We start from the raw sequence: 14495 nt of genomic DNA, 5'->3' as shown, positions 1-14495 counted from the left end.
TTCTTACTAACAGCAACTAACTGTGCTTCTTTAAAATGTATTGAAACTTCATTTAACATTGCACTGGCAAAAGCCATATAGATCCATCATTGTGTGTTCATATCTTAATAATTAACCAGTGCCATCTACTTGAACAAACAGAGAGAAAAGAAAAAAACATGTTTTTATACCTTGCTAATAGACACATTTAAAAGTAACTCAATGGTTATGTCAGCAGAATAATGATTATACATTTTAAACATTTAAAGAAGGCAGCACTTTAAAATTCAACAACATTTGCCTTATTCTTGCTAACAGCAACTAACTGTGGTTCTTTAAATGTATTGGAATCTTCATTTAACACTGCACTGTCAAAAACAATATAAACACAACATTGTGAACTCGTATATTAATAATTAACCAGTGCCATCAACTGAACAAACAGAGAGGAAGAAAAAAAAAAGAGAAATGTTTTTGTACCTTGCTCATAGACATACTTAAAAGCAACTCAATGGTTATGCCAGTAGAATAATGAGTATACATTTTAACTGAAACTACTTATGTCTAATATTTACACTACTTAAACTATTATATCAAAGGTTATATCCCATTTTTTAAATGTAATTCAACACTTCTTTTTTGTAAGCTGTAAATGCACTTTAAAGTAATTTCTCTATGCAGACAGTGTTAGGTAGCTTTGTAACTTTTAAATGTAAAGGCAGTTACTAAAAGACAGTACCTTAAGTATTACAGTGTAGCAAAGAGGTTTTCTTTACAGGCAAGTAAGCAGAGTTATTTAGAACACATTCCACATCCATTTGTTTAAAATTTCCCATAAGCGTGGTATATTCTTCTATCCTGTAGTTCTTTGGAGCTGTAGCACTTGTTTAGCCTTTCAAATGTTGTTTTTGGATCAAAATATATGAAAAGAGTTGTCTCAGGCAGGATTTATTTTGAAGAGACGCAGAAAGTTGGATTTTGCCTGGTCAGGTGTTTCCAAGGATATTTTTTCTTCTTTGTAATAAAGTGTTGAAGTTGCAGGATATCTCATTTGGAAACAAATCTTATTTTCAATGAGGTAATTGCAGTATTTGCTGAGTTTCTGTCGATTTTGTTTAATTTGTAAAGGAAGATCTTGAGTAATCATAATTTTATGCACTCTCCATGTAACATTCTTTTTAATCTTATAAGCTGATAGTATCTGCTGAATTAAGCAGTCTGATATAGATTTGTCTAGGAAGATCACTTGTTTCTATATGCTTTATAGCTCTGTGACCTCTTTTGATCACTATCTCATCCAGGAGATTTTTATTAGCCAGAAGAGAGCTTAGTATTTCTTTTATTATTGGAATAAGTTGTGAATTATTAAAGCTCTCTGGAATACCTCTTATGATAAAATTATTTCTCCGGCTTCTAGCTTCCAAATCTAACATTTTTTGCTGTAATTCTTTAATTATGGTGTCATTGGTTTGTGCTTTTTTTTGCAGTTCATTTATTTTTATCTCATTGTCCATAATTTTAGCTTCATTTTGTTTAAGCCTAAGCACAATTTGGTCCAGAGTAGAGCCAAATGTAGTTAGCTTATGAGAGAGACCCTGCACTTCTGTTTATAAAGGTTGTAAAGCAGTTTTCAGATTCTCCAGTGTTAAAGGTTGTTCCTGTTTTAACCTTTGAGACATTTTATCAGCTTCTTCTTGTTGCTTGTTAATTTTTTGCCTTTTAGAAGTGGTTTCTTTCTCAGGAGTAGTAATTGCAGACGGTTTGTTTTTTGTGATTACAGTTTCCATCCGATCTGGCTGATTCTCCATTAATCTTGTATAGTTAGATTCCTAGTAGTAGTGCAGAATTTTAAATGATAAGTCTTGTTATGAAAGTTGTTTTTCTTGTTACTTTCCTCTTATTAGGCCTGTTAGTCTTGAAGAATCCACACCATGCGATTCAGGGCTCTGTTTCCAACAAGTAATTATTTTTCCTTCAGAATGAGAGACTCTTTGAACAGTAAAGATGAAACAAGTAAGTACTTGCATTTCTGCTTTAATCCATTGATGTTTGGTATACTTTTCCTAAGCGATGCGCTGGTTTGAAGTCAGATTATAGTATAGGAATGCAGGAGCTGCACTGTCTGTGTGCTTACAGGCTGTCCACCATTTTGGAATCAGCATGAGGTTAAATATATATGACTAAGAATGAATGGCAAACATTATTAGATTTAAGTAATAATCTGAATTTACAGATAAAGGCAGTAAAATTGTATTGATGAATTGTGTGCAGTATGTGAAAATGTGTTTTGAACATCTTGATAATGAGGATATTTATGAAAAAGTAATATAGAAAGTTATAATAATGCCATTTGTGAATATCAGCAGCTACTTGAAAGAGGTTATAGAGGTTGGGATATTTTACTAAAATGATGCTGAAAAGAAATTTAATCCTGATAATTGTAATTTAGCTATTTTTTATCATCTTCCAAAAGTTCATAAAGGCTTAGATAAAATGCTGCACATAAATATTTTTTACATAATATTGGTGTTTTTTTAACATAGTTATTTGTTTCCTGTGGTACAAGGTATTCCTTTGTATACAAGAGATACTCAAGATTTTTGTGAGTTAGAATATTTATATATTACAATATTTATATAGACATATGTTTTTAGTAACTATGTAGTGAAATATTTTTCATTTTATAGATGATTTAATCATTTTATGTAAAGGGGGTTTTGATTTAGTAGATCAGTTTGTGAAGGATTTACAAAGCAATAGGTTTCATTTACATTTTGAGGGACAAAGCAAAATTTAAATATAAATTACTGAATAAGGAAACTGTTTATATTTTAAAATACACTACTTTGGACCCTATGGGGTTAAATAAGGACTGTGAATGGAAATAAGTGATTAATTGATAGGTTGATTGTTTTATTAGAATGTTAATTGTTTTATACGTATGCTTAGATAAATGGTTTGTTTGACAGGATTTTTTTACTCCTTTGAAGGCTTTTGTGCCAGGGTGTTAGCATTTTTAAATTGTTTATTATATCTGTGGTTGTGTTTTTTTTTTTGTTTTTTTCTTCGCTCTTTTGTGGCTTGGTGTTTAATTATTCTTGTCTGTTTCAGAAGCAAGGATCCCAGAGCCTTCTGAATCCCTTTCCTGGTGTCTTTATTTATTTACTTATTTGTTTGTTTGCTAATCAGGTAAGTGAGGTGGTACAAGACTCAATGTATAAACATTAGATACAGAATTGTGTAATAAACTTAATTCCAAAATTTAAAAAAAAAATCATAACGATAAGTGTCCACTGGGATAAGTACACAAATTATGTACAGGAAACATATGATTATATATATAGTAACATATGGTAAAAGTCCTGCAAATTGCTTTTGTTTCATCCAAATAATACCTGAGCCAGCTAAGCAGATCCAAGGTGAGAAGAACCTTCTAAATGGCAAACTATGGAGAAGGAAGAAAGGTGAATAGATTGATTAAGGGATAACTCATTAACCACCTTGGGCATAAAAGAAGGATTAATTCGAAGAGATACCCTGTCTCTGTGAAAAACGAAACAAGAGGAAAAGCCATAAGAGCCTGAATTTCAGACATTCTCTTGACTGAAGTAAAAACCAATATAAGAATGGTCTTCCAAGCACAGACATGCAAAGAAGCTGAACTAGCACATTCAAAAGGAGCCAGAGTCAAATTTTCAAGTAAAAACTGAGATTCCAAAATAGCAAGATAGGCTTTCTGGATGGCCTGATACAAAGGATATCTTTAAAAATTGCTTGACTTCAAACTGAGAGGCCAAATGAGGATACAAGGGCAGACAAGCAGAGACAGCTGATAAGTGAACTTTAACTGAAGAATATGACAACCCAGCATGGAGCAGATCACACAAGTAAGACAGAACCAGAAGACTCCCACAAAGAGGGAGGATTCTGAAGGCAAGAGAGGCACCAGAGAGAAAATATTTTCCATTTGGACATGTATGATTTTCTGGCAATGGGTTTCCTTAACTCCTGCAGAACCCAGAGCACATCTTCAGAAAAGAGGTGCCTGAAAAGAATCTAAAACCTATCACTCACACTGTCATCTGAAGAGTGGACAGGTGAGAATGGATAAGAGATCCTTTTGTCTTGTGTGAGAAGATCCACCTGGCAAAATAACTTGTGTTGATTACCCCCAGCCAAGTGATAAAGAAGAGGGAACCAAAACTATCTTGGTCAAAATGTAGTTACCAGCAAGATTTTGAGGGAGTTCTGCCTGATCCTGTGCAGAACTCATGGCAACAGAGGAAGGGTGGGGGGGAGATATACAAAAACATTCTCTTCCAAGGAAGAGACAGGGCCATCCACTTTCCAAGACAGAGGTCTTGGTACTCCTGAACAGAATAGAGGAAGTCATCTGTTCAGAGGGGGAGGCAAAAAGATCTACCTGAGGAATACCCTACTGATCGATTATGTCCAGAAACGCATCTCTGTGAAGCATCCATTCTTGAGCCTGTGTTCTGGACCTGCTCAGTGAGGTTGCCACTAGACTGTGCTCTGAAGGAATGTAATCCACCTGAAGAGTCAATCGAAACCTGATAGCCAGACCCCATGCCTGATGAGCTAATCTGCAAAGGACCTTATACCCCCCCCTCTTGTTCATGTACCACATCACAATAGCATTGTTTGTGAAGACTTAAGAGAGGGCTTGGGTGGAAAAGGGAATGAAAAGCTTGCAAAGCCAGAAGCAGAGTTCTCATCCTTTTTACATTGATATGATCTAACCTCTGATAATAAGGCCAGGGACTCTGGACCTTTAGAAGGCCAAAAGAAGCCCCCCCCCCTCAAGTCTGAGGAGTCCATGAACAGTTCCTAAGAAGGAACTGAAGCCAGAAGGGACAGTCCTGGATTGTGAGAGAGTTGTTGAATCCACCACTGAACCTTAAGTTTGAGATAAGGAAGTAAAGGAACAGAGAGTGGCAATGTTGATTTGAGGTACCATTGTAGTTTCCTCATATGGCGCTTGGCCACAAACACCAGAACCCAGAGAAATTCATTGGCCATGAGAGAGGACAGAGAAAGGACAGACTAGAAAAAGGTTGTCAGAGACAAAAACCTTGAGAACAGAACACAAGCTAACATGGAAATAGTTTGAAGTCTGCACCCGAGACAAACATGATCCTGGGAAGGCATCAGAACCAATTTATTGAGATTTATTGTGAACCCCAGACTTTGTAAAAGACAACTTGTAAAGTGGAGATCCTGCAACAGACTGCTGGGAGAAGGAGACTGAATAAGCAAATTGTCCAGATAGGGGGAAAATCTGTATCCCTCGAAGCCTGCAAAAAGCAAGGAAAGGAGTGAGCCACTTGGTGGATACCCTTAGGGCAGGAGAAAGGCCAAATGGTAAAGCAGAGAACTGAAATTGAGAGGAGGAAACACAAAAACAAACATTTCCTGAATAGAGGGTGAATGGGGATGTAAAAGTTTGCATCCTTAAGGTCTAGAGAAACTAAAAAGGCCTGGGGAAGAAGAACAGGAAACATAGTCTTAAGAGACAGTATCCAGAAAGAAGGGACCTTCAGAAAGGTGTTAGCAGAAGATCCAGAATTAGTCTCCACATACTCTCCTTCTGAGGAACCAAAAACATTCTGGAATAAAACCCCTTTCCCACTTGGGTAGGATGAACAGGCTGAATGTTGCCCTGATCCAAAACGGACAGTAAAACCTTCGGAAAATGAGGAAGCTGTTCTTGAGGAGGTTGTGGAATGCCTGAAAATGGGAGGAAGGGACTTCCAAATCATGAAATACTCCTGATGAATGACAGACAGCACCCAAGAGTCTGCTGTGAGCTGATGCCAAGCTGGAAGAGACATAGAAACATGGCAAAACAAGGGGACCTGGCCAAGGAGAAGAGAAAGCCAAATGTAAAATGGGCACAGGCTTGTCCTGAAAAGAAGACTTCTGAGATGAAGCAGTCTAAGTGGATTTAGCAGTGGGAATATGCCTATATCCCTTCTTACTATTGGGAGCTGGGTGAATCTGCCTGCTGGCAAAAGTGGAATTAGAATGGTAATTCTTCTGGAACATGGGGATAAGAGAGGTTGGGAGGGTGGCCTAATGGTTAAGGTGTTTGCCTTACAAACACAAGGTACAGGGTTTGAGTCTCACAAGGGATAATTGGCTAGGTTTAAAATGGCTCACAAGGGCAAAAAATTTGTTGAGTTCCTGCAAGGCTTTACCCTTTTCATGGAGGGACTTAAACAGGTCAGCAGTGGTTGTCCCAAAATGATTTTGGGTATCCAAATGTGCATCCAAAAGCTTGGTTTTAATACATAGCCAAGAATAACGGCTCATCACAAAACCAAAAGCAGCAGCCCTGGAAGAGGCATCAGATGCATAATATCTGCACTTTATGGAGTGACAAGCAACCAGGGAAGTAGACCCAAGCAGTGAAAAAGCTGAAGTCTTCCTAGCAGAATCAAGAAGGTCAGACACTACCTTAGCTACATAAGAAAGAACAGCAAAAACATACCTGTTCATGTGGGTTTGGCAGTATATACTTTTTTTTACCCAAACGTTCCATGACTTGACTGTCCTTATCTGATGAAAGGGGCTTAATGGATGGCAAAAGCTTAGAAGGACTACCAGTGGAAATTGAAATCACTGAAGGATCAGCAGAAGGGCAATTAAAAATTTTCAGTCCTCAGGTACCTTGTATAATCAGGTTTCTTTAGAGCTGGGACTGAGAATCAGGAGCTACAGAAGAAAGTGAACTCAGATGAGTATAAACTGGAGTATATGCTGGATACAATCTAGAATGAGCTTAAAGAGGAAGAGAGATCAGGCATACAGTGATGAAGAAAACAGTCAGGAAAAGAACCTGTATAGAAAAAAATTCACTTGAAAAGAAAAAGGTAAATTATGTAAAAACACCTGTCCTTGTAATGAATTAGTTTGGAAATGCACTATGACTAGAAAGCAGGGCTGGCCTTATGCATTAGTGAACCATGCAATCGACTAGGGCACCATAATTGCCATCCCTACATGGGTGCTATTTCACTGTTTGTTTATTTATTTATTTTTTTGAGCAATGTTTCTTTGCTCTAAAAAATAAATAAATAAAACACTATAAAAGAAAAAGAAAATGAGCATGAGGAACATCAGGTAATCCAGGGGACTGTGCTACACTTGACCTCACCTAACTCACATTGAGTTTAAAGATTTCAAGATCATAGGAGTTGAGATCTGACAGTGTTCAAATGTAGGCACGGAGTTGCACATGACAAAAGTGTTTTTTTTTTTATATTTGAAATAAATCAGGGACCTTCTACAGACAGAGTTCAAGGAATGGTGTGGTGAGTTACTGTTGCTATTTTACAATAATTTTGGCAGTGATCAACCAGATAGTTTTTGAAAATATTTCTGACTTTGTGTAGACAGTTGAGGTGACAGGAGTGGTATAGTGATGAGATAAGTATTATTACTATTTTAACATTATTGCTGGCAGTGATCAACCATATTTTTGGCAATATTTCTGGCTTTGTGATTTGTGTGGACAGTTGAGGTGAGACGAGTGTTATTTTTTTCCAGGGATGCTAGCACTTATCAACAAGATATTTGGGGCAATATTCCTTTGGCATTGTGATTTATGTTGTGTAACTTGGATTGGAAATATTTACTGTGTTGGATCTTGTGTGTATGGACAGTGGAGGTGAAATAATATTACATACCCACATTAGACATCATGGCTATAAGTGCTGTGTGGGGGTTGAGGTTGGGAAAGTAACTGATCCTCTTTGCCATTTGCTCAGTTTAAAACCCTCACTATTTGGCTTTGTAGGACTAATGTGCATTTGTGAGAAGTAAGATGGTCTACTTAACAGTACACATCATATGCAAGGGCAGACTAGGCTTAAATGCCTGTTGTTGTTTGCTGCTTATTTGAGTTTGAAAGTCTAATGTGATTTTGTGAAGCAATGTGCAATATTTTAATGTGTGGCAATTGTTTATTTGGAACAAAGGTGAAATATGTTACATGGTCATATTCTTTAATCATAATCAGATGTCTGAACTGTACATAAATGTGGCTATAATTGTCTGGTGGGGGTTACCTGGATGAAGTAACTGACCTTATCTGTCACTTGCTCAGTTTAACACTCATCTCTCAAAAAAAGGGATAAATGCATCACAGAAAACCCTCACCTTCAGAACTTCTGGGGCCTGAAGGCTGCCACACATCAATGGTATGCAAGTGCATTTTGACATGGAATTAGTAATGTACTCTGCCCTGAACCCCACCTAGTCTAAAATCAGCCCTGCTCATAAGAGTACACAGAAGTTGCCATACTTGTATGCGAGGGCTGGGGACGATGTCATTATTTCTTTAACATTCCTCAGAAACATTAGAGATCAGTATATCTTGTGTTGGACTGGGGACAGTGCAGTCATTATTTTTTTAACTTTCCTTGCAAACTTCAGAGAGGTGCACAGAGGGTCACTACAGCTTGTATAGTAGTACTTTACTGTCTCTAGATGTAACAAATTGTACACACTACTGTAATCATTATTTTTTTTTCCATTTTCCTCACTAAAAACAACTAATGCATATATAGGTGGTTATCTCTTGCAGAAGAGTAAATACATTGCTGTTTCTATATGTCTAACAGCAAATACTATGTTCTGTTTGTTTTTTTCAGTTTTGTCTCAGTCTAAGATCAGAAGGGTACCAGCGGCTGACTGTCTTTTCGGGGGTAGAAGATGAGGAGGCATGCTGAAGGTAAATATGACAGCAGCAGCTTGAAATACGACTGTGGGCATTTGTGCCTTAATTTTAATCCTAATTTAATATCAGAAGAGAATGCACAGAAAGGGAATACCTATTTTGAGGTGAGGGTTTGGTGGCAGGTACTTTTCCCAGATACAATTTACCTATCCTCACAAGCATTTGTCTTCTCACTTTATTATGAACTAGTTGGTCAGCTTTGAGCATTAAAAGTTGGATATAACTTATTTCTTCCTTGAAATAAAAATATAAGACTGAATTTTTGGTGACTGTTTACTGCAGGTCACAGCAGGATCTCCAGCAGCAAGTGCCCGTCCTGTGTAACATGGCTGCCACAAGGCTACAAAAATTCAGTCCACTTAATGTGCAGTCTAGTCAAAGAATTATTATTATTTATTGTTTTGTGATTTAGGAGATGAGAGATTAAAAAGACAGAGAGCATAACTTACATGGGGGGGTCTGCCTTCCAACCCACCCCACAGCAGAACCACAAGTCACTTAAAATTATGTGCAGCAGGAGGAGGCAGCCCCCTTAGTTAATATGGGTGGTTGTCTCATTGACCGTTTACTTTAGGATACCTTAAGGTAAAAAGAATTAGACTGACAAATCATCCCACCAGCAAACACACAACTTACAGCCTATCTGGATGCCAGTCAAGTCGGCAATGCCCACACCTGCACAAACTACAACAGCATGCCTTAATATAAACAATCGCCAAATTTATTTTTCTTGCACATGATTATTCTTTACGCCATCATTGGATCAAAAGGTTGGGGAAAAAAGCTCTAAAATGCACTACAGAAAGCCATGAGTGATTAACAGCACACAGACCCTCAGCTAAATTTGGATAATACAGGGTAGTCGTGGTCAGTAAGGGTGTGTTTAAAGGATGCAGAAAAAAAACAAAGTTTAGAGAAAGATTGAAATTCTTTCCTTAATCATGTTTTTTATTCAGGCCAACACCGGATGAAAAGGTTATTTATAAAAAAATTAAAATGCATCTCAGAGCATCAAGAAATGTCATGGCTTTTGGGGACCTAACAGCGCCCAGGCCTCTCGCTTGATGCAGTTATTTCCACTGCCGCTATTACAGTGTACTCTTGGTTAGTGTGGATGTGCTGAAAGGATACAGGAAAAAAAAGTTAAAGAGTAAGACTAAATTTCTTTCTTTGATCATGATTTTTATTCAGGAAATCACTGGATGAAAACGGTTACTTAAAAAACTAAAATGTACCTCAGAGCATCTATAAAACCCAATGGGCTTAATTAAGTTGTTACTTGCACAGTTATCAGAGTGCAGCCATGCTCAGATGAAATATGTTGAATAAATTAATGAATGAATGACTGCAAGAGAAAACTGAAAAGTAAGAAAAATGAAATGGAGAAAAAAGTAATCTAGACAGTGTGAGTAGGCCAGAATTGGTTGGACAGTGTGGTGTGTGTGTGTATGTGTGCCATGGAGCCTTTTCCCCTAGGCACTAGTTTACCCAAGGCCAGCCCTACTAAGAAGACATGACTGGAAATGCTTAAAATGGCAGGTGAATGCCTTCATATGTTAAGCAAAACGGGTTTAGGAGGCAGAATTAGAACCCTAAGTTTAGTGAAAGGGTAACTTTGCTGAAACTGACCAGCACATGACAAGCTATGAAGTAAAGGTAGTCATCTGGCTGGATTTTCTTATACCCTTGGTTGCGCTACATAATTAATGGAGTGGATAGCAGGAAAAATCTGCAAAACCTATTACCTTTTACAGAAAAGAGGAATGGATGAAAATAACAGTAAAATAAAAAATAAACATGCTAATATTTGTGATGGAAGTAAAATAAAGAAACTTAGTCAGGCAAAGGGGTAGGTTGCTACTTGACTATTCTAGCAGTATTTACATGACCAACTACCTTATCACCATGTCCTGCTAGACAATAGGGAATGAAGTTTTGCTACAAAGCTGGGACTTGTTGTTTCGGTCAAACCCAGTGGTATTCTAGTCTGTAATTACTGCTAAATTTTGCTTGCTGCTACATTTCAGTTCCGAAACCTACAATTTACAATCCTATAAAGCAGGCTCACTGTCAACTAAGCTATCAGCATCAGAAGGAATGAAATTATTTGAGAGAAGACATGCAACCCTACTTGTGACAAAAGTTTTCACTGTCTGCAGCCATCCTGTAAATTTATTAATACAGTGCTAGAGTAAGTAATATTCACCTCTGCAGATTTGTGCTTGATGCCATCCTTTCCCAAATGCCTTTCATTGCCAAAGGTGTCACTTTGGAGCTGCCATTTTGCTATGTCTGTTGACTGAGGATAGCACTCAAGGAGAACTGTGCTCCACAGACCATATGTCTGGACTGGAGGGTGGGGAGAGTGTAATTACTTCAATATGCCATCACAACCTTTATCAGTGTCAAAGCTGTGACCAAAAGTGCCTATTGGAAGTTTGAGGCCCCATACAAGGAAGAATCCTACAAGTTCAAAAAATAAACGTCATTACTACAAAAATGTAAACTGTGAAATATGTTAAGTATTAAAAGCACTTTTTGCAGAGGGCAGGCCCTCCTGCACCTCTAACACATTTTATATATAATATATATTTATGTATACATACATTAACTCCAAGATAACTGCATCTCAGAGAAGGTGAAATTCTCTGAAATACAGCCACTGCAGACTTTATTTCACCTAAATGCACCTATTTTTGCTTTCTATCCCTGAACTTATAATGAGTTCTTGTGATTGCAGTAGACTGTTGCCAGCTGGGTTGAGTGAGATGTTTCTTAAGCATGTAAATGAGATGTCAATGTCTCTGTTTGCTCTCTTTAGCAGATTAAGTTTTAGACTGATAATGGCAACCGCATAGCTTTGTAAATGGCATATACAACTAGCTTTAATTATTAAAACCATTGCAGATTTCATGCAATGTACTTACCATATATAGGTAACCAAACATTTCACTTTATTTTATATAAATAGAAATATTATTTGTTGTGAAGTTTGCATGTGGATGTAGGAGATGAAGTAAAAAATAGTAATTAAACATACAGCATTTTAGTTTTGATTAAAACAATGGCATTGGTTTCAAAGGCGATGCTGATTACAGGGAAACAGTATATTTGTTTTACACAGTTGTTAACTGTGGGAAGCAACAATTGAAAAGAAACACTATTTATCTCGGGTCTATGTTATATATTCGAACGTCCAAAATGTCAAATACCATATAGTCGAGACCATATGTTCAACATTAAGAAGTTCAAATATATAATAATAAAAAGAAAAACATACCTTAACAGTGCTGCACCCCCCCACCCCCCTACTTAAATATACTAATTCCGAGACCACACTTCAGTGCAGAAAAGGGAAATTCTCCCTTTCTGCACCATTAGTATGTCGATCATATGGTCTCGACCACAACGTTCTACATTTCCAGCGTTCGAAGATTTGACATAGACCCTTTATCTCATAACCGAAACTTTAAAGTAATAGAGAACAAGGATATTTAATTTTATTCTAGATTATTACAAATATAATGTAGTGCACTGATCACATATGGGCGTGTGAGCTAAGATAATAATAATGATACAGGTGCACTGTTTGAACAACAAATAGTATTGTGCTGATAACATGACTTTCACAGGTGCTGTTGGGAAAGCAAACTGCAGCACTTTGCTCTTTAATAAAAATATGCATTATATTTAGAACTGCTGTTGACCAAGGGAAGCAATATAAAGCATTTTAAGTGATGAAAGGCTTATTGCAGTGTTTCTATGTGACTGTAGAAGCTGAGAAAAAAGAACTATACTGCTTTAACAGTACAGAGCTTTTGCTACTGGCTAAAAATGACACTTTCCATGGGTGCTGATGATTGCAGGGAAGCAACACTGAATATTTTGCTCTTATTTTTAAAATACATTTGCTTTACAAGCACTGCTGATTGCAGGAAAGCAATATACATAATTTTGCTCTTGATTACAAAATACATTTGTTTTACAAAAACTGTTAATTGGGAAGAATGAATTTAAAAGAAATGCTCTCTGTAATTGCCAACAAGAAACATTAATAGGTAAATCTAAGCAACAGGATATTTCACATTATTTTATGTAATCACAATTATTGGGTGGTATTTGAAGTCAATGCTTCAGCTTTTTAATTCTAATTTATTTATCTTTATAGTTTTGCTTAGTTTCATAGAATATAATTAGACAGGCATCCTAAATATGCTTTTGCACTTAACTGTGAGAATATGTATTTCAGATGCATAACTAGCCAATGTAGTCTCATTCCACCAAACTAAAGGAAAAAAATACCAGCTTGTGGCTTAGGGCTACAAAGAAGCAATAAATATTTCTGACAAATCCTTGACAATTGGTGCACTGTTGGTACATATACTTAAGAGATATATAATAAGAGCACATTGCTTTCATAATATACACCATTTGGCGTTTTTACATAAGTTTTGTTTCATATTGTTGATTAAAAGGAAGCAACACACGAACATTTTGCTCATGATTGAAAAGAATCCTCTCCCTTTTACAAAGGCTGTTAACTGCAGAAAGCACTCATGATAACTTCTTTAATAAATTTATTACAATGTCTTAATGAAAAGTAGTTGTACTAGTACCTTTAGCTACTCTGTTGACTACAACTTCAAAGGTTTTCTGTAACAGTTATCAGCAGTGGCAAACTATGTTTAAAAAGTGTCTCATTTACATGCCATCCCCTCTAATGCATCAGTATGTTTGCCTAATATGCTGCTTAGACAGCACAAAAAAGTAGATGGTTCAGGGGATACATAAGGAAGTCCTACTTTAGAAAAACATGATGGATAAAAGAAATAACCATTCTAAAGATGCAGTAAAGTAAAACACAGTGAATGAGTTCCAGAGTAGTACATAATAATGACAAAGCAGTTCTTAAAAAGGATAAGAAAGTAAGTCTGGTTAACAGAATCTGCAGATTATCGAATAAGTAAGAAAATGGACACACACACCAGATAAGTCAAGAAAGTGACAACAGTATCAATCACATTTATTTTACTAGACTACACTGCAAATGTATATTATTATTGCCATACATTCCTATATGCAATGCCTAACACATTTTTTGGAGTAATTTCTCATGAAAAAAAATCAAAGTTAGGAAACCACCTTTCATCAAGATCATTTACAGTTTAAAATGCCCTTTAACAATTGACAGTACTTTCAAAAGTCAAAGTGACACAATTTTAACATTTATTCACCTGAACTCTTTGGTGAGGGTTAGATCTCCAGAACTATTTCGGTACAGCAATTTGGCTTCTCCAGTAATCTGCTTTTTCTTCTTCCTCAGCCTGCAGCCTGTTGTCAAAGGCAGTAGTCGATATATTCCAGAAACAAGTTCTCCTTTCCAGTAAAACTTCTTTCCTCACAAGGAAAAAAATAACATGCCATGATTATTTAATGTGTTTGTTTTTGAGATCTTTTTTAAAGTATGCTCATTTTTTTATTTTTCCTCTTACATAAGTATGTTGCGGCCTATATATTAAGTATTATGTAATCGTAAATGGGCCAGATTTTTTATCTGTAGTAGTAAAGCTAATTCAAATGTTACAGTAGTGAACCCCCTCAATTTTTTTCATACACCATAATCAAAAACTCTTAATTATCAGAATTAGTCACTTAAGAGCAGCATGTTTTATCTGCCACTGTCAGAAAACCTTTAGTACAATTCATGGGAAAAAGATCAATACAAAGCTGAATTTCCATACAAGGGCATTGAAAA

The 14495-nt window shown here is 36.5% G+C and overlaps 1 protein-coding gene across 1 annotated transcript in view; it reads right to left on the bottom strand.

Moving 5' to 3' along the window:
* The window catches only part of EFCAB7 (EF-hand calcium binding domain 7), a 1599470-nt gene that overhangs the window by 857812 nt on the left and 727163 nt on the right, over positions 1-14495 (bottom strand). The window contains exon 9 of the mRNA XM_044085554.1: positions 13975-14132. Coding sequence (XP_043941489.1) covers positions 13975-14132 — 158 coding nt within the window. The remainder of the gene's footprint in view (positions 1-13974; positions 14133-14495) is intronic.

The sequence above is a fragment of the Protopterus annectens genome, chromosome 10.part0 (assembly GCF_019279795.1).
Source record: "Protopterus annectens isolate FY-2018-M chromosome 10.part0, PAN1.0, whole genome shotgun sequence".
NCBI classification, from domain to species: domain Eukaryota; kingdom Metazoa; phylum Chordata; order Ceratodontiformes; family Protopteridae; genus Protopterus; species Protopterus annectens.
The sequence above is the reverse complement of the archived record's forward strand: the minus strand, read 5'-3'. Positions and strand labels throughout refer to the sequence as shown.